This window comes from Mustela nivalis, assembly GCF_964662115.1.
Source record: "Mustela nivalis genome assembly, chromosome: 17".
Lineage (NCBI taxonomy): Eukaryota > Metazoa > Chordata > Mammalia > Carnivora > Mustelidae > Mustela > Mustela nivalis.
The window spans coordinates 37,240,360-37,263,782 of record NC_139036.1 but is presented as its reverse complement, the minus strand read 5'-3'; the positions used below and the strand labels follow the sequence as shown (position 1 = coordinate 37,263,782).

At 52.9% G+C, this 23,423-nt stretch overlaps 2 protein-coding genes across 3 annotated transcripts; one reads left to right on the top strand and one right to left on the bottom strand.

Moving 5' to 3' along the window:
* Positions 1–2: 2 nt before the first annotated feature.
* Positions 3–7,176, top strand: EME1 (essential meiotic structure-specific endonuclease 1). Of its 2 annotated transcripts, none has more exons than XM_082704675.1 (9): positions 3–51; positions 1,323–2,122; positions 2,211–2,338; positions 4,440–4,529; positions 4,618–4,739; positions 4,889–5,012; positions 5,230–5,345; positions 6,066–6,255; positions 6,487–7,176. In XM_082704675.1, exons 2-9 carry the CDS (start codon positions 1,348–1,350, stop codon positions 6,661–6,663), a joined length of 1,722 nt encoding a protein of 573 aa, XP_082560801.1. In that variant the 5' UTR covers positions 3–51; positions 1,323–1,347; the 3' UTR covers positions 6,664–7,176. The 2 variants fall into 2 exon arrangements, with proteins under 2 accessions (XP_082560801.1, XP_082560800.1); XM_082704674.1 differs by lacking the exon at positions 3–51 and adding an exon at positions 579–799.
* Positions 6,935–21,815, bottom strand: LRRC59 (leucine rich repeat containing 59). The gene is made up of 7 exons (XM_082704676.1): positions 19,705–21,815; positions 18,312–18,371; positions 16,545–16,703; positions 16,256–16,360; positions 12,680–12,752; positions 10,518–10,691; positions 6,935–8,934 (listed from the first exon to the last, which is right to left on the bottom strand). Exons 1-7 carry the CDS (start codon positions 19,807–19,809, stop codon positions 8,690–8,692), a joined length of 921 nt encoding a protein of 306 aa, XP_082560802.1. The 5' UTR covers positions 19,810–21,815; the 3' UTR covers positions 6,935–8,689.
* Between the last annotated feature and the right edge of the window lie 1,608 nt (positions 21,816–23,423).

Below are 23,423 nucleotides of genomic sequence, written 5' to 3'. Positions count from 1 at the left end.
CTGCTTCCGGGGCTTGCGCTGCAGTTGAAAGAGTGGCGCGAAGAGTCGCAGGTGAGAGTTGGCGCGGCGGGCGGCGGGCGGCGGGCGGCGGGCGGCGGGCGGCGGGCGGCGGGCGGCGGGCGGCGGGCGGCGGGCGGCGGGCGGCGGGCGGCGGGCGGCGGGCGGCGGGTTGGGCCGGACTTCTGAGCACCGCCCCGCAGGTGATCAGGGCGTCTGGGGCTCTGCCGCGCGGTGTGGACGCGCCGGGCTCGTCCGGCACGCAACCTCGTTTTGCGGGACTCCGGCGAGGTACAGGGAGGTCCCTCCAGACTGGCAGCGTCCTTTACCGAGTGCTTACTGTGGGCTCCGTGCTGTGCTAAGCGCTGTAGATGCACGATTTCAGTTATTTCAAACAATCTTATGAAATAGGTGTTGTTATCATCCCTGTTTTACTAAATTGGAAAGCGAGGTTCAGGGAGGTTACATGGCCCATCCGGGGTCACACCTACAGTGTTTGTGAGCTTTTTTTCGAAGAGCAGTTCTTGTACACGACCCAGCAGTTGGACTTCCAGGTATACATGCAAGAGAATTGAAAACCTATCTCCACAAAAACCTGCACATGAATGTTCATGGCAGTGCTGAACGGAGAAACAAATGGCAGCCTATCTGTGCGGTGGAATGTTATTCAGCGGTAAAAAACCATGGAGTACTGACACACGCCACAACATAAACGAGCGCTGAGAAACATGCTAAGTGAAAGGAGGCAGTCACAAAGGATCACACGCTGTATGATTCTGTTTGTACTAAATATCCAGAACAGGTAAATCCACAAAAAACAGAAGTAGATCTGTGGTTATCAGGAATTGGGGGAGGGAGAAGTGAACAAGGACTGCTTAATGGCTATGGGATTTTTTTGGGGGGTGCTGAAACTATTCCGGAATTAGACAGTGATGCACACGTTTGTGAATAGACTAAAAACTACTGAACTGTACACTTGAAAGAGAAGTTTATGGCATGTGAGTTACATCCCAATTTTTAAAGAAAGGAGGATTTAACATGAGCATTTCAAATGCAGAGATCAATAAGGGGGTGGTGTTGAGTCTTGTTACTACTGCATTAACATTTTCCAGTAGTAATCGCCACTTTGTTTCTAGGTCACCTTGACCTGGAAGGGATTTGAGGAGTCCTGTTAGACTGCAGACAACTGAGTTCCAGAGTGCATGTGTTGGGACCATAGCCTGTTTTTCTGTTTCTATATTGTGTGTATTTCCATAAAGTTTGGCCACAGAACACGTCTAAGGGACTGAGTTCAGTACCGCATGTGTCTCCTCTCTTCCTTTTAGGGAGTTAATTGGACAGCACGCATTGATGGCTCTACAGAGGTCATCGCTCTCACTGGATTCCAGTGAGAGCGACTCTGAAGAGTTGCCAACATTTGCCTTCCTGAAGAAGGAACCGTCTTCAACAAAGAGGAGGCAGTCTCAGAGGGAGGAGAAGATTGTTGTGGTTCACACCTCGGATTCTGAAGCCTCCTGTCCTCCATCACCAAGGTTGAAAGATGTACCACCTACCCCGGACACAGCTGAATCCATCACACAAACAGAGCCAGTGAGGGTGCTAAGCAGTGGAAGTGAGGATGAGGTAGAATTAATTCCCCTGGCCGAGAGGCTTGCATGTAAGTTTTTGACCCGCAAGCCACTGAGCCCTGAGGACTCTAGCTCCCCAGTTAAAAGTGTATGGGATCATCAAAATAGTGAAGGAGGATCCTGTGACTGGAAAAAAGAACCCTTTCCAAAGGTCCTTGATATTGCCCTCCGTGACACCTCAGAGAGATGTGCATCAAATAACAAGGACCCTGCGGGAGACAGTCCATGCCACCAGCTTCCAGCCTTCAAAGCTACCTGCCCTATCCAGAACAACAGCTGGACAAATGCTGAGGTCCCCCCACTTCAGAAGAGAACCAAGCCTAGCCAGGAGGTCCAGAGGAGCAGCTCGCAGGGACGCCAGCCGCGGAGACGAGCAAGCCCAAAGGAACGCACCCTGGAACAACAGGAGAGGACCAAGAAGGCAGCCGTGGCTAACAGGCCGAAAGCTCAGAGGCCTGAGGAATGCCTAAAGCATGTGGTCGTGATGCTGGATCCAGGTCCTCTTAGCATCTGTCTTCATCCCGTGCTGGGGTCCCCACTTTCTGGGCCAACCCCTGACTGCCCCTCTCCCGTCATTTGTTGCAGTGCTTTTACAGATGGAAGGGGGAGGCCAGCTCCTCGGGGCGCTGCAGTCCATGGAGTGCCGGTGTGTGATCGAGGCCCAGGCCGTGCCCTGCAGCATCACCTGGAGGAGAAGGGCTGCGCCAGCTGAGGTAGTAGGTTTCGGGCTGATATCTCCTCCCCCTTTGAGCTCCCTGATAAATGCCCTTTCATTCTAAAGAATGTTAGTCAGGGTCCCAGCAGGAAAACAACTGGCATGCTCAACTTAGGATAATTTGAGGAAGATGTTAGAAAGGAACAGTGTCCTAAAGCGTGGACAGGTTACAGGGCAACTACAAGGGACGACATGGCTTCTCACGGTAATGACAACACCAGCTCAGGATTTCTCCACCTCAGATATAGTTGGCATTTCAGATCGGATAATTCCCTGTTGTGAGGGCTGTTTTGTGTGATGGAGAATGTCGAGCAGCCTCCCTGGCCTCAGCCCACTCGATGCCGGTGGCACCCTCCTAGTCCTGACACTCCAGAATGTCTACAAGTTGCCAAACGCCCTTGTGGGGAAAAATCGGCCCTGGTAGAGGACCACTAGCATGTTTGTTACCATGCTTAGGCCTGGCGGGATGAGGGGAGGAAGTGGTTACCAGAATCCTGAAGGAGAAAGAAATGTAGAGAGGACCCCCTTGAAAGAAGCTTGATATCCTATAGAAGAACACAGCAAAGCCTAAGTGACCCATTTCGAGGGAGCTAGGGAAACAACCTCACTCCCCTCTCCCGCTTTCCCTCCCTCCCTCCAGTCTCCTGTTGGGTTTCCCACCCACCGTTCCCACTTGGCCATTTGCACTGGAGGACCTGGTGATGTGGTCTCCTGCAGAGAGCGGAGTGGGAAGAGGGAGAGCAGATCCGCGGGGCAGAAGGAAGATACTCTTCATAGGATTCCTGGTTCTAACTGGGCATGGCGGGCTTGTGCTTGAATCTCGGGCCCCACAGCTTTATGGCTATGACCCTGGGCAGATTATTGCATCTCTTTGGGCCTCACGTGTAACGAGGACACTGTTGCATCCCTCTGGGTGCGCCATGTCAGGGGACTGAGGTAGCCAATTCCGGAGCGCATAGTAGGCACACAGCAAATGTTCTTTCCTTGGCCCTGAGGTTTCTGCAGCTCCTTTGGCTTCCATTCCTCTTATCTATGAATCCAAAATACTCAACCCCTCATTTATAAGGTTCTCTAGATGAAACATTAAGATTTTTTTCCTCTCTCGGGACACCTGGTTGGCACAGGTAGTAGAGCGTGAGACTCGTGATCTCGTGGTCATGAATTCAGGCCCCCTGTTGGGCATAGAGACTGCTTAAAACAAAATTTTTCCCCCTTATTTGGATCTCATAATTTTTTCAGTAACTTAGGGCAATTGGACGCTTTTTAATTTGGGGTATTAGCAAATCTTTGTATTCATATTGCAGTTACCTTTCAAGGCGCTCCCGCCTTCTCCCTCCCGTGTCTGTGGCGGTTCTCCGACACGGAGGGACTTCTCACCCCGCATCACGGGCGGGGAGGTAGGTGGGAGAAGTTGAAAGCTGTGTGAAGGGTCCCAGCCGGTTGGTGGCTGAGCAGGAACTAGAGGCCCTGCTCCTCCCGCTACTCTTGATTGTATTGTGGGTCTTAGCGTTGTATTGTGGGTCTTAGCGTTTGCTTACAGGGACCTAGTGAGAAGACCCTCCCCATGAGCCCTGCTCCCAGTCGCTCATACCGCTGCGGGCATGTGTCGCAGGAGGCTGCCCCGTGGCGGTGGTGAAGAGGACGGGCTCTCCCAGGCAGCAGCTTCCCTTGTGGCTCTTGTCTTTGTCACATACAACCTGTGTGTCTCTAAGGGCCACTCAGCTCCTAGTCAGCCTCTGCCCTCAAAGGCCAAGTACCTTTTTGCACAAAACCCTCTGGAAATTTCCTCCCTCCCCCCCCCAAATCCCCTATCCAGAGTGCACAGGAACACTGGCAGTTCTCAGCCCATTTCAATTTCCTTTCTTCACTGCCTCTGAGACGTGGCACACCAAGGTTGGACAATTGAGGACTGGGGAAGGACGGGATCACGGGTTATTCTTTTTTGCCACCAGGCTTCATTCCAGAAGGAAAAGAATAATACAAAAACGGGCTTGGCTGATGTGGGTGCGTTTGTTCACCCCGAAGGCCTGGGTCTCTCTCACAGGTGCTGAGCACCTGCTGACTCGCCTCCCTGTGCTGGGTTCCGGGTCCTTTGGCAGGATGGACAGGAAGACTGGGTCGAGGAACCGATGGTCCTGGTGCTGCTCCCGGCAGAAGCGTTTGTGTCCATGATCCGGAACTTCAAGCAGGTGGGCAGAGCAGGGTGGGCACCCAGGCATGGGACAGAGAGCCACCTCCAGGGACTGGATGTTAACGCAGCATCTGCCCTTCATGCAGGGAAGTGTGGGCGGACCTGAGAAGGGGAAGGAAACACTGCGGAGCTTTGTGACCAACACCACGGCGAGGGCAGCTGGGAAAGCTCTGTCCCTGGTTATTGTGGATCAGGAGAAATGCTTCAGGTTTGAAGCGGTCCTCGAGACTTAGCATGCAAAGGGTCAGCTCCACCAGGGGGACGTTACTCATCCAAGATCTGGGCCCCCCTCTCCAAGCCCTTCTGCCGAGCTCAGCCTGGAGCTGCTGTTCTCTTAATTTTCCTCCCCTGTTCTAGTGCTCCAAACTCCTCAAGAAGAAGGAAGCAGGGAGTGGCAGATAGGGAACAGGCCAAGGAGAAGCAGCAGAGACGACCAGAGGCCAGCGCAGGGCACGTGGTGTCGAGAGTAGACGTGGAAGAGGTAAGAACTTCAGTGCTCCTACTCTCATTGAACCCGATTTGCTCTAGATCAGGAGCAAGTGCCCGCTGGACACGCCTTTCTGCCTTTGCACTGAGTAGGAGAGAAGGGGTAGAACAGGGAGCCAAGGGGCTGGGATGCAGTTTCAGCAGGCGTGAGGGAGGAGCCTCAGACAAGCTTCCCTCCACCCCTCCAACCCGTCCTGCTCTTGCGGGGGTAGGCGCTGGTGGATCTGCAGCTGCACACACGAGCCCAGGCCCGACTGGTGCAGACCTGGAAAGAGCTGGCCGACTTCGCATGTGCACTTACCAAGGCTGTGGCTGAGGCGCCCTTCAAGTGAGTGCCATGAAACGCTCGGGCCCCCTGCTGGGCCCCGCTGTGTCCTCTTCCTCTGAGCTCTGCCACCAGTGGTTGTCTGTGAGGCTGGTGCTGGGCAGACCCAGCCTTGTACTGGGGATGCTGGTGAGGAACCTTCAAGCCCAGTCCCCTTAAAACACACTGCACCAGCTGCTCTGTAAGTTCGTGTCCCGCAGCTGGTGCTGGGTCACCTGTGAGCCAGGTTACCGGGATCCGTCCCCAGTCAAGTCACGATGTTGTAAGTTCTCATAAAACAAACTTTCAGCCTACTGAGCTCTGGGAGTGTTCATGGTCAGAATTAGTAGGGGAATTAGTAGGGGATCTCAGTCTAGTCCAAGTCTCTCATTTTCTACCCACGGGACTAGAAGCCTGAAGACTGCCTTGACTGAGCTCTTAGCAAGTTAAAAGTGGAACCAGACTCCCAGGTGGCCTGACACCCAATCCCTAGTGGCTATCCCTGTGCACACTGCCTCTTGTCCACTAACCCAGTGTCAACATGGGAAACAAGCTGGTACCTTTCTGGCACCTTCTCTCTCAATGAGAAGGACGAGATGTCATTTTTAAGGGAACCAGCAACTAGCATGGCTTGGGAACAAAGAGGCGCTCGTGAGGGTCTGTGGAAGGAGGGTGTTTAAGTTCCCAGCGAAGGGGACAGGTGGAGTGACGAGTGACTCACAGCTCTTCAACTGCCGTTCACAGGAAGCTTCGAGACCAAACAAGCTTCTCCTTCTGCCTAGAGAGTGACTGGTCTGGAGGGGCAAAGGTGGACCGCACGGGCAGGGGACTAATGCTGGTGTGGAGGAGACAGATTCAGCAGCTGAACCGAGTCAGCCTGGAAATGGCCAGTGCCATCGTGGATGCCTATCCCTCCCCCCAGCTCCTGGTCCAGGTAGGCTGCTCCAGTGGTCACCCCCAGTGCCCTGTGGCTTTAGTGGACTCCCCAGGCAGTTTCCATGGAGGGCACCGGTAGTCAGCAGTGCAGGCCTGCTGAAATCTGAACAGTGACTCAAGGACAGAGGACAGGCTCTCATCCCACCCCACCCCCAAGCTCCTTGCCCCCTTATTGATGCAGGTGTGACTCTGGGTGGTACAGTATCGAGAGGTCATTTGCCACTTTCAGGCTTATAGGCGGTGTCTGTCGGAGCAAGAACGTCAGAATTTGCTCGCAGACATACAGGTACGCCGTGGGGAAGGTGTGACTGCTACGTCCCGCCGGGTTGGACCAGAGCTATCCAGGCGCGTCTACCTTCAGATGACCGCTCTGCAGCCAGATCTCTCTTTAGACGGTGCAGACTGAGGCCAGCCCTGGGGAAGCTGGAGATTTCCACCTCACTCAGCTCGGAAGAGGACTATGGGAAGAAGCTGGAAGCACAAGCCTGGGTCGGGCTCACAAGAGACTCCTTCCCGAGTGTCAGAATCTGCAGAGTCTCCCTGACATCTTGGCACAGGCGGCTGAGATCTTGCGTTCACCTTCACAAGTATGGACTGTCCCTCTCCCAGGGAAACTCCGTTGCTGTGCACAAGTCACCCTACCCCAGCAGCCCTCCAAACACAAAGGAACAAAGACAGACCACTCAGACACGTGTTTAATAACTGTAGAAATCCACAAGAACCTCAGCTTCAAATCTCGAGATCACGAGGGAACTTCCCTCAGTGGGCTGGCTGGAGGGAGCCAGGTGTGCCCTGCCGCCCTCTCACCCAGCCCCCCTGCTGGGTCTTGGGGGTCTGATCCCTGGGCTGACTCCCCATCCTCTTCATCTCATCTCACATACTATCTATTTTGTTTCAATAAAGCATTTGTACCAATGGCTCTGGAGCTTGGAGGAAGACTAAGGAATGTGTAGTGATTTCTGAGTAAGGTGTGGGTCCCTGCAGCAGAAATATCTGGGGACGGGGGGTCGGGGGGGCACAAGTCACTCTTCCAGTCTGAGGACAGTCAGGAGTGGCTGTCCCATCCAGGTGAGCCACAAAGGCTGAAAGCTGGGCCCCACCCTCTATCTCTGCATTATGACCGGATCTTGCTCTCCTGAGGAGGAGACAAGCAGCCTATAGTTGGGAGTTTCAGTGAATGAGCACCAAGACAACCACATCTTATCCCTTCCTCTGGCTTCTGTGCAAAGAGGCCACAGAGCAAGAAGAGGCTGCATCTGGCAGGCAGGAGAACAGATGGCCCTCCCCCTCTCTGCACTAGCTGTTTGTAAACGCGCTACTTTCCAACTCCATGGTGCTACTTGTTTCCCTTTGTTGTGGAGGAACAGGACCCAAACAGTGCTAAGGTTGGGACCCAAACAACGCTAAACCTCCAGCCCTATGAAACTTCAGTCTGCAGGCTGTCTCTGACTTTGTCACACCGATTACCGACAGCTGTCACAGACAGAATGGCTTTGTGACGGTCCACCTCCTTGTTTACTGGCAACCAGGGAGTTAATGCTCTAACAGAGCCAAGGAGCCTGGACCGTTTTGTGAAAGCCACAGGAGTCGGGGCAGGACGCCGTAGGAGCTGCCCCAGACCCTCCTGGCTGGGAGAATCCTATTTGTGGGACACAAAGCTGCCTACCATCCTGAGAGTCTGCACTCCAGCCGAGAGACTGCTCAGTTCTGGGGCGAGTTCTCTTCTCTCCAGACGTTGTTAAGGAAGCAAAGTGATGGAAAGAAAGGATACTGGAGTAGGAGTCTAGTTCTGCCTCCAACTAGCTGGGAGACCGAAGGCAAGTCATGGAAGGCCTCAGTTTCCCTGTCTGCACGTGGTACTAATGGAATGGATGGTCCTGAAGTCCCTTTCACAGCCTGAGATTTTGTATGGTCATTAAAATGTCTGAGGTCCTTAAGAAAATAGGTATACCCTCCCCCGCCCCCCAATTTAGGCTAGATTTGCTGAGTATGGTGTTCCCTTCGTCCCCAATATCGCACTGCCTCCTGATCTGCCCTGGCTACGCAGGGAGGAATGAAAGAAAGGGTTTGTGACATACAAAAGTATAAATGTAGTGACAGCTGACCTGATCGTTTAGTAGAAACGAGCCTTGCCTTTACACAGCTTTGTGCAACAACTAGAAAAGGCCGTTTTTTTTCCTCTGCCCACCCCAAGCCTATTCCTTTAGGCATGCAGGTAAACTGTCCCCACCTCCCACTTCTCCTCATTCCACCAGGGAACCCTGACTAAGGAACAAAGAAGTCCTACAGAGAGGAGATCTCAAGTACCAATCGGCAGCCACTGGATGACGGCAGGTAGATCTGATGCTAGAAAGACGTTTGTGTCCAGCAGAACCCAATTCCATAGGAATCCAAGCTCCAAGGCTGGGAGGCAGCAGGTGTTGAGGACAAGCTCACTGCTGAGACTCGGTCTGCAGCACCCACTGCAGGATGTCGTGGCCACGCAGCCCCCGGAGCGCATTGTCGTAGATGGTGTTCACGCTGGTGCAGAGGGGCTGCCGCCGCAGCTCGGTCACCCGACAGGCCACCAGCCCGCCGGCCGCACACAGCAGCAGCAGCAGCAACAGCTTCAGCACGGCCCAGGACCTGCTGTGTCTCCGGGGAGGTGGCTTGCGGGGCCGAGAGCCAGACTTGGACTCTGCAGGGACAGAGGCACCGCAGATAGAAAGTTCCATCAGTCTGAGGAGACACTCACTGTACCCAGCGACACTCGTCTCCCCGCGCGGACCCGCTCCACCCTCTTCCACAATGAAGACCCCCAGGCCCCGAAGAGAAACTTTCAGGAACATCTGAGTTCTCATACACTCTGCTGACATGGAGACTGAGGCAGAAGTCCTCCCCCAGTGGCTCCCCAGGGAGCTTGCTTGGAACGAGAACTCATTCCAGGTGCCTCATGCAGCTCGCGGTCCCTGGGGTGACCCTCGGGGTCAGGGGACAGGCTTTTCAGGGGGCACTGAGCACGGGTAGCGTGCTGCCCATCTGGGGAAACAGGCCGGAGATCTGTTATTGTTGTTCATGTCCTTATTCTAGAAGAGGAGGCACATAAAAAGAAAGCCCAGGGGCACCAGGGTGGTGCACATCGGTTAAACGGCCGACTCTTGGTTTCTGCTCAGGTCACGATCTCGGGGTCATGGGATTGAGCCTTGCATTGGGCTGCGGCCTCAGCGCGGAGTCTGCTTGAGTCTCCCTCTGCCGCTGCCGCTTGTGGGCACACTTGCTCACTCACTCTCTCAAATAATCCTAAAAACCACCTGGGAAGGTGAGCTAACACCCTGTCAACGGTGACTGCTGCTGGGTGTGGGGGATTACAGGTGATTGCCATTTTCTGAGACATATATGGAACTTTTTTAGTTCTCTGGGATGAACATATATATATTGCATTTCTAATTTTTTTTAAAAAAATTGGTTTTGAGATTGTTTTAAACCAAACTTTAAAAATCTTGACGGAGTGCCCACATGCCAAGAACTGCATGATCCTGTCACATAGATTTTCACTTAAGGCTGCCCTATAAGGAGGTCCGATCCTCGTTTTACACAAGGTAACAAAAAAGTGGCTAGGCAACTTGCTCAAGGCCGGCAAGGGCGAGCAGCAGTGCCCCTGGCCTCGGCCCACCCAACAGGGCTCCTTCCGCCCTCAGTTGCCTCTCTGTTGGGGGCCCCCACTGACCCAGAGGGTATGCAACCCCCCGCTGCACACAGAGCCGTTATCACCTCACCAACTCAACTGGACACATTCAGGCAAAACGTTAGCGTGTTTTTTATACTACATGGCTCCCTGAACACAGCCAAAGGATTCCGCTGGTGTTCAAGCAGAAAGAGAGCGAGCACTCTGCTCCGACCTAGAGAGAGAAGCAGAGGCAGTGCCAGCCTCCCCAGGACGGTACTGGCACTCAAGATGCCACCTGCACATCACAGAGTCACAGACGACGTGAGGGGCTTTGAAGGGCACTGTCCTCGCCTTGTGATTCTAGCATCTAACCCGGACAGGAAGGGCAGCTCCCTGTTCAGGGAAGGCTCTCAGCCACCTCTGACGGAACACCCTGGGGCAACACGGCAGCAGAGCACCTGCTCCCCAGGACGACCCCCACGCCCAGCCACCAAACCCTCCAAGCTTCCCCGGGCCTCAGAGTCTGCTCAATCTGACCACGGGGGCTGCTTCACACACTCACTCCTCTGCCCTCACTGCACCCCAGCAGGAGCCCTGTGACTGCGAACACGTACTCGGGGCCTGATTCGTCTCCTTCTTGGGCTTCTTCTCCTGCTCCCGCTTGGCTGCCTTGAGGGCGTCGTACTCCTTCCTCCGGCGCTCCTTCTCTTCCGCCTTCTCCCGCTTCCGCAGCTCCCGCTCCTGAGCCTCCTTAGCCCGCTGCTTGGCCTCCCGCTTCTTCTCGGCCTCTACCGGAAAATACACCCCGAAATGACTACTCGCCCATAAACCTGTAAGAATGCTTTCCCGAGGAACTAAAAGCTGGGGTTCAGCCTCCCTTCCCTTAGGCCGCAGGTCACTTAAGCTATATTAAGGGGAAAAGGCAGTCTCTCTGCTCTCGGGGAAGCCACTCTCAGGGTTTACTGAATGGATTAAAGGGGTCCAAGCCCCGAGCAGCAGAGAGATTAGGGAGACGTAACAAGGGGCATGGGTGACGAGCTGGAGGGTTCAGAAAGCACACGAGTGACAGCCTTCTACAACTCAGCTGTCAGGAGAAGAGACACCAGGGGTGTGGGTTCTGTGGGATTCCTATCCTCCCAGCCTCAAAAAGGAACGTGGCATGGGAAGGCCAAGGAAGAAGAGAAAGTGAGTTCTCAAGTTCACCGTGAGAGAAGATGGAAGTGTTTTGCTGAGAAAGCAAGACTAACAATTTGTCAGAGGGTAAACTCCAGACCTCACCTCAGGAGTCTGTGGCGCCTTCTGATTTACTTCACGGTTCAAGTGCATTCACATCCAGTACCCAACTCAGAAATCACCGGCTTCTAAAAATGCACTTCCCAATGAGTTATTTGGAAGCATGAAGCACATTTTTCCAAAGCCAGAATGCCACAAATTAGGGAGTTAAAAGTCCCTTAACAGCTTAAAAGCCTATCTGACCCATAATGTGGCTGAAGAGCAGTATGCTAAGTACTGGAGCTTTCCACTGGTTTTCCACGTACAAAGAAGCTCCAAGTTCCAGCTGGGCACTGAGAATGCCAAGGGCACTTACACCCAGCCTGGAGAGAGCACATGGCAGCAGGAAGTCAAGCAGCCGTGGCCCAAGGAAACATGGCATCATGGGACCATACATGTAAAAGGGCCCGGAGTCACTTGGGCTCCATCTCAGGCTTCGCCTAGAACCAGGACTACACCCATCCCTCCCCAACCCCGCAAGTCCTCCAGCAACAAGTGCCCGCTGCCCACTAAGCCTTACTCGGGATACAGTGAGGAGGACAAGTCAGGTTCCAGCGCCTAAAGCTTCCTAGAGACGGAGACAAGTGAACAAACCGTACATGATGTGTGCCAGAGAGAGATTGTGAGGGAGAGACAGGCAGGATGGAGAACCAAGTCTGGGTGCTTCTGAGGGGGTTACAGCAAAGCTAAGGGAACCTGTGAGCAGACCTGAGGAAGCACACAAACCCAGCTGTGTAAGGAGCTGAGGGAAGAGCAACCCAGCCCAGGCCCTGAAGTGAGCGCAGCCTCGGTGTGCTCCAGCAACAGCAGGGGCTCGTGTGGCTAGGGCTACCAGCACTCTCTCTCCAGGGTATGGGACGGAGCGGGAGAAGCAAGCAGGCTGGGGCCACGGTGAGCCTTGTTAGCCCCGGGATGATGTCTGAATGTCATCCTAAGTTCCAGCAGAAGCCATCAGAATGCTGTAAGCAAAGAGCAGCATGATTGACTTGTTTTAGAAAGATCACTGTGGCTGCCGGGCAGAGGAGGCACAAGTGTGCCAAAAGGCCACGGAGCTGGGAAGCACCAGGACTGGCTACAGCAGGGGGGCTGAGTCCTGGGGCGGCCTGGCAGGGAGGGAGCATCACACCAGGACTTGCTAACAGACTGGATATTGGAGTAACTGAACAAAGGAATCCTGGCTATCTTTCTTTCCAGTTTCAGGCTTGAGCAGGTACAGGAACAGGGACTGCCTATCAGAGGGGAGCTCTGGGGAGGGCTTGAAGGAGACGGTCTTGACATTATTTAACCTCTGATGCCTCTTAACCCTCCTAGCAGGCTGGAGAGCTCTGAAGCTCAGTGAGCGAGCCAGGCCTGGAGACAGACCTGTCGGACAGAGAGGACGTTGTCCACTGCCACACAGTCCCCTGCTGCTCTGCCGCCACTTCCAGGGACCCCAGCCCCCGCCACAGGGGAGTCAGCAGCTGCAGAAGGATGGGAAGACAGCTGAAGGGGGGATGGCACGTACCTCGTTCTACTTCCAGCCGCCGCTGCCTCTCTCGCTCCTGATCAGCCTGGACAGCCTTCATGTGCTGTAACACCTGCAGGAGGGAGAGAGGTGAAGTGCTAGGAGCCAGGGAAGCCATAGAGCACACGTCCACTCCAGAGGCTCCAAGGGGCCCCTGCTCTTTTCAGGCTGGCACAGCCCCAGGCAACGCAGAGGGAAGGAAGGCAATCCCGTCCCTGTCTCCCGACTTACACCACCAGCCTTAGCTGCAAACGGGTCATTCGAGCCCAAGCCACTAAAGCTGTGAGCAGATGCCAACTGGAGTGTATCAAGGGTCCTGCTCTGTAGTTACTGTCACACATGTGGTCTCCCGTCAGCCTCCAGCAGCTCTGCTGCCGAGCTTCCCACCCTGGCTCCCTTATGCAAGCTCCCCGCCTCCCTATCTAGAAAGGCGCCTTCCCTCTCCTGGTCTCAACACTAAGGTCTTGAGGGTGGAGACTGCTGTCCCCTCTGCCGGCTAGACACTCCATACTAAGTTTGATGAATGATTGCTTGGCTCCCCATTTCACGAGGCAAAAAACCAAGGCGGGCAGGGGGGTGGCGGTAGGGATGATCTGTCCACGTTACATGGCTTCAAAGTAGCACAGCTTAGAGTACAGGTCTTCTGAGCTCCTGGGCCAGAGCCTGTCCCACTCATGTCAGCACACAGAGCAAGGGAGCCTCTAGGAGGAAGGGAAGCACCATGCAGCCCACTTAGCAGACAAAGCCCTAGTGCCCAGTCCTTGTCCACTTAATCATGGGTGGCTTCTGACTCCGACAGCCCCAGAAATTCTCATTACAGCCATGGGTAGAAGAAGAGGTGAAAAGACTATTTTTTAGTTTGTTTGTATCTTTAGAAGCTAGTATCCCTTGGATGTAGAGGACAGTGCAAGCTTAAAGCCCAGCGCAATCCTGACTCTACCACTTCCTAACCGTGTGACCTTAGCAAGTGACTTCCCCTCTCAGGCTTCCTGCAAGAGCCTGCTTTGAAGCCACAAGGAACCCTGTCCCAGGCCTTGAACCTGCTGCAACCTCTCGGAAGGGAATCAAGCTCACTAAACAATGGCCACTCAACAAGGAGTGCAGATCTGTCGAAGGTCAAGCCTGATGGCGGCAGGCAACCCAAGTTCAAAGTCACCGTCTCACTCTGAACTCCAAATACTAAATAAACACCAACCATTCTGGTGGTTTTAAGGGGTATACCGGTGGCTAAATAAAGAGCAGAGAGGTTTGAGACACGTCTCTTTTCACCCAGGCTCCACTACATCAGGAGTTCTATGTCAGCTCAGAAACGGGAGCAACGCCTCTAGTGTGGACCATGAGCCCTGAAGGGCAGACACCATCCGTCTGTGCCAGTCCACAGCATACAGTAAGCACTTGATAAATACCATCCAGCTAACAAATTATTTTTAAAAGGTGCTGTACTCTGCTCCTAGCTTATCACTTACTACAGCTGCCCATGCACCCACACGAGGTCAGAGCTGGGGAAGTCTAAGCTAACTCCTGGGGACAAGTGACCTCATTCCGGCTGGCCCAAGCCACTCTGCTATGACGCCTAACGGTGTGCCACACACCAGAGTCTGTGCTGGGCCACGGTGCCAGGGAGCATGGCTTCAGAGACCATACCCACAAGGCAGTAGCGGGCTCGCTCTGGAAGCTGTATGCTAACACTAAACATCTTGGTGCTAATAAAAATGATCTTTGAGGGGCGCCTGGGTGGCTCACAGGCATCTGCCTTCAGCTCGGGTCATGATCCCAGGGTCCTGGGATGGAGCCCCACATCAGGCTCCTTGCTCAGCAGGAAGCCTGCTTCTCCCTCTCCCATTCCCCCTGCTTGCACTCCTTCTCTTGCTATGTCTCTGTCAAATACATAAATAAATAAACAATCTTTGAGGAATATCGGCACTTTCATACAGTTTAACGTACTATTAGTTGAATGAACATGTAGGTAAATAAAAAGGGTGTGCATAGGGAGCGTTTCGTGTGCCAGGGGAGCGGAAGGGAGCTATGCCTCCCAGGGCGATGAGGATCAGGAGGGGAAGCATAAAGCAAGAGGGACACAGGAGGAGGAGTGGTCGGTCACAGCACCTGCCGTCCTTCAGAACAGACAGCACTCCTAAGCACCGGGGCCGCACTGATCACTTCTACTGTTCTCTGCCAAGGGCTACCGGGCCACACTGACCTTGAACCTGGTCTCCTGTGACAATGGGTGGGACACAAGATGAGACTTTCTAAGAAGCCCTGAACTAACGGTAAGAAAAGAAAGGCCGTATTCCTGGGATTCGCCTAGAGACCCGCTGTGCCCCCATTCCACTTCCCTTAATTCTAGCATTTAAAGTTGAAGCGTTTCGAGTCCTTTCTGTTCCTCATGCCTCCTAGACAAGGCCAAGTAAGCCATCTGGCGCTCAGCTGTTCTAAAGCTGGAGGGAAAAAGTGACCGTGGCTGGTGTTAAGAGAGATGCAGTGCAAGGCGTGGGGCGCCTGGGGGACTCAATTGGTTAAGCGTCTGACTCTTGATTTCGGCTCAGGTAGCAATCTCAGGGTTATGAGACTGAGCTCCGCATCGGACTCCGCACTAAGAGTGGAGCCTGCTTGGGATCCTCTCCCTCGGCCTCTGCGCCTTCCCTCTCATACGCAGTCTCTTGCTAAAAATAAAAATTCTTTTTTTTTTTTTTTAAAGATTTTATTTATTTACTTGACAGAGAGAGATCACAAGTAGGCAGAGAGGCAGGCAGAGAGAGAGGAGGAAGCAGGCTCCCTGCTGAGCAGAGAGCCCGACGTGGGACTCGATCCCAGGACCCCGAGATCACGACCTGAGCTGAAGGCAGCGGCTTAAGCCACTGAGCCACCCAGGCGCCCTAAAAATAAAAATTCTTAAAAAAAAAAAAAAGTGCAAGGCATCTTCAGGCCTGTTGGCGATGCCTGTCTTCCATGCTGCCTTTAGTTCCTCCTACATCAGACAACTTGACTGAAATCAAATGTCAGATCTGCCCGGGATGTGTCTGCTTACAGGTATAAGCTTATGAATATTAACAACACTTTTATTATCAAAATTCCTACAATACCCGTAACTCAGATAATCTTCTTGTCCAATTAAAGAACTGTCAATGGTGTGATGTTGGATTAGGCAAGGTCCTGGTTTCTTTAAGATTTTATTTAACAGACAGAGAAAGCACACACGCGAGCGCACAAGCAGGGGGTGCAGCAGAAGCAGGCTCCCTATTGAGCAGGGAGCCCGATATGGGACTTGATCCCAGGACCCTCTGACCATGACCTAAGCCAAAGACAGATGCGTAACTGACTGAGCCACCCAGGCCCCCTGAGGTGCTGGTTTCTTAAGAATGGAAGTTTTGCAACAGAGAAGCTTTTCTACTTATAAAAGCCACACAAACAAAGGTCCCTCTACCTGACTGGCTGCTAGCAGCCCTATTTCACTGAGACCTCAATGCTGGAAACCTTGAACAGCTACAGGTGCCCCAGGAGGGGAAGAAACAAGAGGAGACAGCAGCGAGTCCCAGGGGACTGAGCGGGGGAGGCCCCGGGGAGCTCCATGCTTACCTTGTTGGCACACTGCTTGCACTGCTTCTCGTCCAGGCAATCCCCTGCCACTTTGGCCAGGGCAGGATCCAGGGGGTTATCCTTCAGGTCCAGCCACTTCAGGCTCTGAAGAGACAGGACAGAGAGGCTGCTCAAGCCCCTCAAGCTGAAGGAGCCAGAAGCAAGCCTCTGACTTCCAAGGCGGCAGCACCAAGGTGGGGTCCCTGCGGGCCACGTGCACGGCTGTGCCCCGCCCGTCCCCAGGCCCTCTGCCTCACCTGGCACCAAACACTGGTTTGTGAACTGTTACCTTGAGCTGAGCGAAGCTGACAGGCAGGGTCACCAGCCTATTGTTGAGGAGATCCAGGTGCTGGAGGTTGACCAGACGGCCAAAGTCGGCCGGCAGCTGCTGCAGTTTATTCTTGCTCAGGTCCAGCTTCACCAGGTGTGTGAGGCCGCAGAAATCCGCCTAGGACCCACACATGGAACACCTCAGCCCTGGGCCCACTCCTCCGAGGGAGATGCCAGAGCCCTGGAGGTGGAGGCAGCTTTGTGGAAAGCCTGACCCCACCTGCCCCCAGCTCTTCTGCCTGCAAGGAGATGCAGCCGACAACCAGCACTTCTGCAGGGGAAGCAGTGAGCTGCTTCCGTTCAAGGACTTGGCACCAAGTCGGCACAAAATAAGTGTGTGTTCCCTCATGCTCCGTGCACCCTCCAACCCAACCTCCACATTGCTCCTGGAGGGACAAGGGACCTCTTCGGCCCCCCAACGGCACCCTGTACTCTCCTTCCACGGGGGCAGTCAAAGCGCAAGGGGACCATCCAGTTCCCTAAAACAATGGAGCGCCCTCAGGCACTCATATCAAACAAACTGTATCAAACAAAGTGGCATTCTCTGTTCTTTGCAGCACCTAGGACAGCACCTATCTGCGGTACTGCTCCCACCTTGGCGCAGAGGCACTGCTCATGCTCTCTGGGGATCTGTAACTGCCAGCTTATCGGCTCTGCCAAGGAAGGCACAAACAGCTGAACTCACTCGGACTGAAAAGCGCACGGGGCGGGGGGGTACGGGGGGACTGCGGACAACATGCACAGCAGCGGCAGGCGGCAGGTACTGGCCACCATACTTTCACTAGACATGAAATGCTGCCTAGAAGCAGTGGGATTTTGGATGCTTTCTCAGTGAGAAACGGTTCTTGCTGAGCTGCGGGAAGATGCTAGAGATAATGAGCAAGGCCCAAGGGGAATACTGACAGGAGAACAGACTAATGACCCAAAGAAGAAACTGCCAACTTCTGAGACCCGATCCCGGAGCGGAGCCCAGTGGAGCCGAGCAGGGAGTGACACGGCCAGAGTGATTGCTGGCAAAGACAACAACGGCAACAAACTCGGTCCTGACACTGACGGCATGCTGCTCTGAAGCACAGACCGGCCGTCACCCAGGAGCGGCTAAAGGGCTGAACCACTCTGGGGCCTACGCAGATTAAGGACCGTGTACTGAAGACATCGCAAAGCATATAATGGAGGAGGAGAACTGGGAGTTGTGCAAGAAAAATCGAAAGGACCTGACCACAGGCTGGATGTGTCAAACAAAAAAGCATCTCAAGTAATTCAAGAGCTGGGAGAATAATAATACAGTAGTCCCCAAAAGCCACATCTTTTTTCCTGTTCCTCATCAAAAGATACACACGGAAGCTGTTCATAAGCAGCTTTTTCCTTAGAAATCAGAGGGACTTACAGAATGGCCTCTCCTCTCCTCTCCACAATAGGGAGGGTAAACTATCTTTCAAAGGAATAATATAAGGGAGGAAAAAAGATGACCCCACGAAGTGATCAGCCAGCATTCTGTCGACTTTAGTTTTTCAAGGCCTGACCTTCCAACTGTTCTAAAGAATGAAACCTCTACCGTGCTTCCTTTCCTGCTGAGACAAACCACTCCACTCCACCCCCAGCAAGCTCCCCTTCAGTCACAGCTTGGCTGCAGGCCTGTCCTGAAATTACAACTCTAAAGACATAACACCCTCAAACAAGAAGCATCACGGCTCTACAAGGAAGCATGCCCGCCTGCCAGTCTTACCGGGAGACTAGTCAGCTTATTGCAGGACAGGTCCAGCACGGTGGCCTTCGGGAGGGCAGCCTAGGAAAAGGAACGAGAACACAATGTCAGACCAACACATGGAATGGTTCAGTGACATGAAGCCTTCTCCAGAGAAAATTCCCACAATTAGGAAGGCCTTTAAAAATTAGCACTCAAATATAATGGAATAGGTGCACCTAAGTGGCTCAGTGGGTTAAAGCCTCTGCCTTTGGCTCAGGTCATGATCCCAGGGTCCTGGGATCGAGCCCCGCATCGGGCTCTCCGCTCGTCGGGGAGCCTGCTTCTTCCTCTCTCTGCCTGTCTCTCTGCCTACTTGTGATCTGTCTGTCAAATAAATAAATAAAATCTTTAAAAATATATATGTATATAATGTAATAGTAATAATAATATAACAGCTGCATGTGTCAACATTTACTACCTACCAAGGATCTTACACTCCAATCTTAATCCTCACAAGCCTGTAAAATGGGAACTATTACCACCATTTTATTAATGAGGAAATCTATGGGCTTAAAGGTTAACCAGCTTGCCAAGGGCAGGGAGGTGGCTCTTAAGCAATGGAACTGGAATATGGACTGGAAACCTGTTCTAACCTCCATACTACAGAGCAAAGCGCCAAAGGCAAACGTAATTCATTAAAGGCAGGAAAGTGTAGGTCACCCAAAGTGACCCCAGTGTGCTGGTGCCGGAAGGAAACCTGATGGGAAAAGCAGGGATTGTGATCTAACTCCACTTTGGCAACAGACCAGTTTGATTTTCCTGGGACCTCAGGTCTCAGTTTCATGGTTGGGAGTGTGAGAGTAGAGGGGTGGTGGGGTGGGCAGATGGATTCCAGCCAGTTGAGGCTGTGCTGGGAAGAGCACTAGCCAACCAAGCAGTGACACTACACATTCTTCAAGGAAGGATGTCTCAGGACCGGGACAGCCAGCTGGGATGGCCCTCTTCCTAGAAATGCAAAGTTCCGGGCCACACCCAGGTCTACCCAGAGGCCTACTTCTCTAGAGGAGTCATTCATTCATTGATTCATTCATTCTCCGAACAGCCAGCAAGCACTCCGTGGGCGCCTACTTTGAGTCAAACACGGAGCTGAGCGCTGTGAAAGCTCCCGAGACGGGAGGGGAGATTCACCCCTGACCCGTAAACAGCCCAGGACCGAACGGGCAGCGCCTTCTCATCTTCTGGAACTGCGCCAAAGTGACACGTGTACATCCCAGGAAGAAAACTGGGGGCAGAGGGGGACTCCCCAGGAACTAAGTCCCACTTCTTCCACCTAGTTTTAAGATCTGGAAAGTGAGGCGTTGGAAAGGAGGCGGCCCGCACAGAGGCCAGCGCCGTCTCGGGCGACACCTGGGCCTGGCGGGGCTGTACTGACCAGCTCCTTGACGGGGACCTCGTTCAGGTCGCTGAGGCTCAGGTCCAGCTCGTTGCCGTCCAGCTTGTCGCGGAGGTTCCCGCCCTTGCTACCGGCCTTGGTCATGGTGACGCCGGCCGAGCGGTCCCGGCTCCGGGGGCTCCAACGGGCAGGAGACGGGCTGAGAAGCTGCTCGTCGGTTCAGTGGACTCGCACCCAAACGGCAAGGCCCGCGTCCTCCGCCGCCGCAGGTGCGAGACGCCGTCGTCCGCCCGACCGTCCGCTGCACTCTGAGCCCCGCGCCCCACTCCCACCCGTGCCGCCGCGACGACGACCACTTCCGTGTCCACGTCACCTTCCGCGGCCACTGAGACGGACGGGGCCAGAGCAGCCCGGGCGTGTGCGGGAACGCCATCTGGCGCCTAGGAGGGCGCATTGCAGTGGCCGCCGCCTTTGGAAGGGTGGCGTTCAAAGCTAGGATTTCCGTTGCCCATCCGAGGCTCGGTTTTTTCCCCAAAGGCCCAGGGCTCGCTACCGACGCTGGCAGCGGCAAGAGGCAAAAGGGCACGGGACTGGGCGCCAGAAGACCTGGATTGCATCCAAAATTGACTTCATCAGATCACCCCCATTCCCCTGGATTAGAAGCCAAAACTGCAAGTCTTTCAAAATTGCTCCTTGTCCTCTTTACTTAATTTTCACATGATCATCATCCGGAAATTTCAGCCTCTTTATCTCTCTGAACTCCTCTTCCCTGCCCCAGCCTCTTGTCCAGGCCGCCATCACCTCGTGCATGGATTACTTTGAGTCTCTCTCCCTGCCACCCACCTCTACCGAACTGCCCAGATGATCATCCTAAAAATATAGCCAAGTCTTTCCTCTGCTTAAAACCTTTCAAACCTCCGGCTACCTCTAGAATATGGACTACTCTCCTTTCTAGACTGGTCCCTGCCTGCTTCTGCAGTCTCCTCACCATCCCCAGCCCCTCCCTGCCTGGGATGCTGTGTAGACTTCCATTAGGTGGCCTCTGATGTAGGAAGCAAAGGCAAAAGAAAAATTATTAAATTTCCTTACTACTTACAACCCACTGCTAAGTCCTTAAAACAGACAGAGTGACATTCCTCTCCAAACTCAGCTGCCTCCATGTTAATACCTTGTTGGAGGGCAAAGGAAGCCTGACCACCCCCCCAGCCCTCCACCCTGGCCCCAGGATCCTATAAAATTGCTTCAACATAAAAAAAATTCCTTTGGAAACTTCCTTTATCTCTACCCCTCTACCCCATACACATTGGCAATCATCCCCCAAGCCTATGGCCCACCGATATACATCTGAAGGGTCTCATGACTAAGGTTTTATTAGACAGTAATAAATGACCTTTTCCCAACAATAGCTAGCCCCCTCAAGGTCCTGGAAACCTGCTTCCAAAATTCCTTTGAGACTTAGGCTATCCTTAACCCCCTCCCAACTTGAAAGTAAATGATGGGCCACTCCTCATGAGCCCAGGGCAGCTCTTTCTGCCCACAGGTCCTGTCCTCACGCTTTAATAAAATCATCTTTTTGCACCAAAGATGTCTCAAGAATTCTTTCTTGGCCGCTGGCTTCAAACCCTAAGGTCTTTCTTGCATTCACCTCCATACCTTTCTCTTCTCCTGGAATGGCCTTGCTTCCCAATGCACCTCTTCTTAGCTAATTTTTAGTCCTTCAGGAAACCTCCCCTGACCACCATGAACTCCAGAGCTAGTTAGGGGTCCCTCCTTGGGACTCTGATAATGTCCTATGTGCTACCTTACTGTCAGAGGTGATAGGGCGTGGTGCCTAAGGCAGGACCTCTGGTTTACCAGAAAGCTTTAGGCAATTACCATGCTTATTTATGGATAGGTGAGAAATGTGCATAATAACGGTGCCTAGCTGGTAGAGTCTGGGTAGGACTGAATGAGCAAAACACACTGAGCTTACTGTAGTGACTAGCATTTAGTAAGTACCTGATAAATATTAGCTGTAATTCATAACTTGCCTTGTGTTATACTTATCTTTATGTGTCTGTCCTCCACTCTGGACCGTGAGGGAGAGATTTTGTCTTTGTATCCCCAGTGTCTGAGTGCCTGAGACATGGTGGTTCTCATTCAAAGGCCTGCTGAATGAAAGAATGAATGAACAAGTGAAGCATTTTACCCACTTGGCACTCAGTTTGCTCATTTTTGAAATGGGCACATCAAAGCTTCTCTCAGAAGGCAACTGTGAAGACCAAGTGAAGTTGGTGGCGGGAGCTATTCATTTCACAAATCCTTGTGCCCACACCCACCCACAACAAGGCACAAGGCACAGTGCTGGGTTTCTGGGAACCAGACAAGGCAATTGAATAATTATACATTAGCACTTGGCAATCTCTAAAGCCCTTGAGCACCCATTATCTCATTGTGATAAAGTACAAAAAGAGACTATACAGTGACTTTTATGGTTCTCTCTCGCTCGCTCTCTCTCTCTCTCTCTCTCTCTCTCTCGTGTGAGTGGATTGTGGGAGAGAATCTGGTGGGGGCAGGGGGCTCTATCTCACAACCACGAGATCATGACTGACCTGAGCCAAAATCAAGAGTCTAACGCTTAACCCCCTTAACCGACTGAACCTGCCAGGTGCCCCTGTTGCTTTTTTTTTTTTAATTAAGGAAGAAACTCAGGGAGAAGTAACTTGTCCTTACTTCCCATAGGGGCAGACCCAAACCTTTTGATTCCAAGTCCTGTTTCTTTTCACTACACCCTGTCGTGTCTGCCCCCAAGGAGCCTACAGTCAAAACAAGTAATTATTATATAAAGTAGAAAGGATAATGGCCCTAACACACACAAACAAAACCCATGCAATGTACAGGGCTGTGTGGGTATATGTTTGAGAGCGCTAACATCGGACTTACACATTTAAGAGCACTCTGTCCAGGGCTATGATTTACATATGTTATTTATTTTTTATTTTTTAAAGATTTCCTTTATTTATTTGACAGAGAGAGACACTCAGTGGGAGAGGGAATACAAGCTGGGTGAGTGGGAGAGGGAGAAGCCGGCTTCCCGCAGAGCAGGGAGCTCCACTCAGGCCTCGATCCAGGGATCCCGGGATCACCATCACAGCCCAAGGCAGACGCTTAATGACTGAGCCACCCAGGCATCCTTATATGTGTTTTTTTGTTGTTTTGTTTTGTTTTAACTCACAACAACCTTATAAGGCAGACATTATTTCGGTTTTTCAAAGAAAGTAGTCAAGGCTCAGAGAGGTCAACTATTTAGCTATTCAAAGACAGTCACAATAATTAGGCGAATGTATTCCATGGAATGTGGGCCATACCCCGCTGTGGTGGAGAAAAAGAGCCTGAAGGAAGGAAGATAGCAGGAAGGCATCTCAGAGGAGAAGGCATTCAAGTTGAGCTTGGAAGAATGGGTCAGGTGCAGACAGGCAGAGTCACAGCCCAAGGAAGCTGGGCGGAAGAGTGAGCAATTGACAGCGGCTGTACATCTGAGAAAGGCTTTTTGTTGCTGTTGTTTTAAATCCCTAAGGCAGTTTGATGAGAAGTGGAGCCTGTCATCTGTGGACAGCTTTTTCCTTGGAAACAATAGACTGGCCCTGGGCTGCAGTCCCCAAACCAAGTGCCACCTTGTGCCTGGATGTCCAGGTTGTTTGGGGAGATGCCAAAGGAAACACAAGCACCATGGCCCTTGAGGAAGGTAATGATCAGGAAGAGGGGAGGATAGAGTAGCT

Excerpts from the sequence above, each read along its gene's own strand:
- EME1 (XM_082704674.1), top strand. The coding sequence starts at position 726 with ATGCTAAGTGAAAGGAGGCAGTCACAAAGGATCACACGCTGTATGATT. Across the intron at positions 4,740-4,888 it reads GATCAGGAGAAATGCTTCAG|TGCTCCAAACTCCTCAAGAA; the intron begins GTTTGAAGCGGT and ends CCCCTGTTCTAG. Across the intron at positions 5,013-5,229 it reads CGAGAGTAGACGTGGAAGAG|GCGCTGGTGGATCTGCAGCT; the intron begins GTAAGAACTTCA and ends TTGCGGGGGTAG.
- LRRC59 (XM_082704676.1), bottom strand. The coding sequence starts at position 19,809 with ATGACCAAGGCCGGTAGCAAGGGCGGGAACCTCCGCGACAAGCTGGAC. Across the intron at positions 16,704-18,311 it reads ATAAGCTGACTAGTCTCCCG|GCGGATTTCTGCGGCCTCAC; the intron begins GTAAGACTGGCA and ends TGTGGGTCCTAG. Across the intron at positions 16,361-16,544 it reads TCAGCTTCGCTCAGCTCAAG|AGCCTGAAGTGGCTGGACCT; the intron begins GTAACAGTTCAC and ends CTGTCTCTTCAG.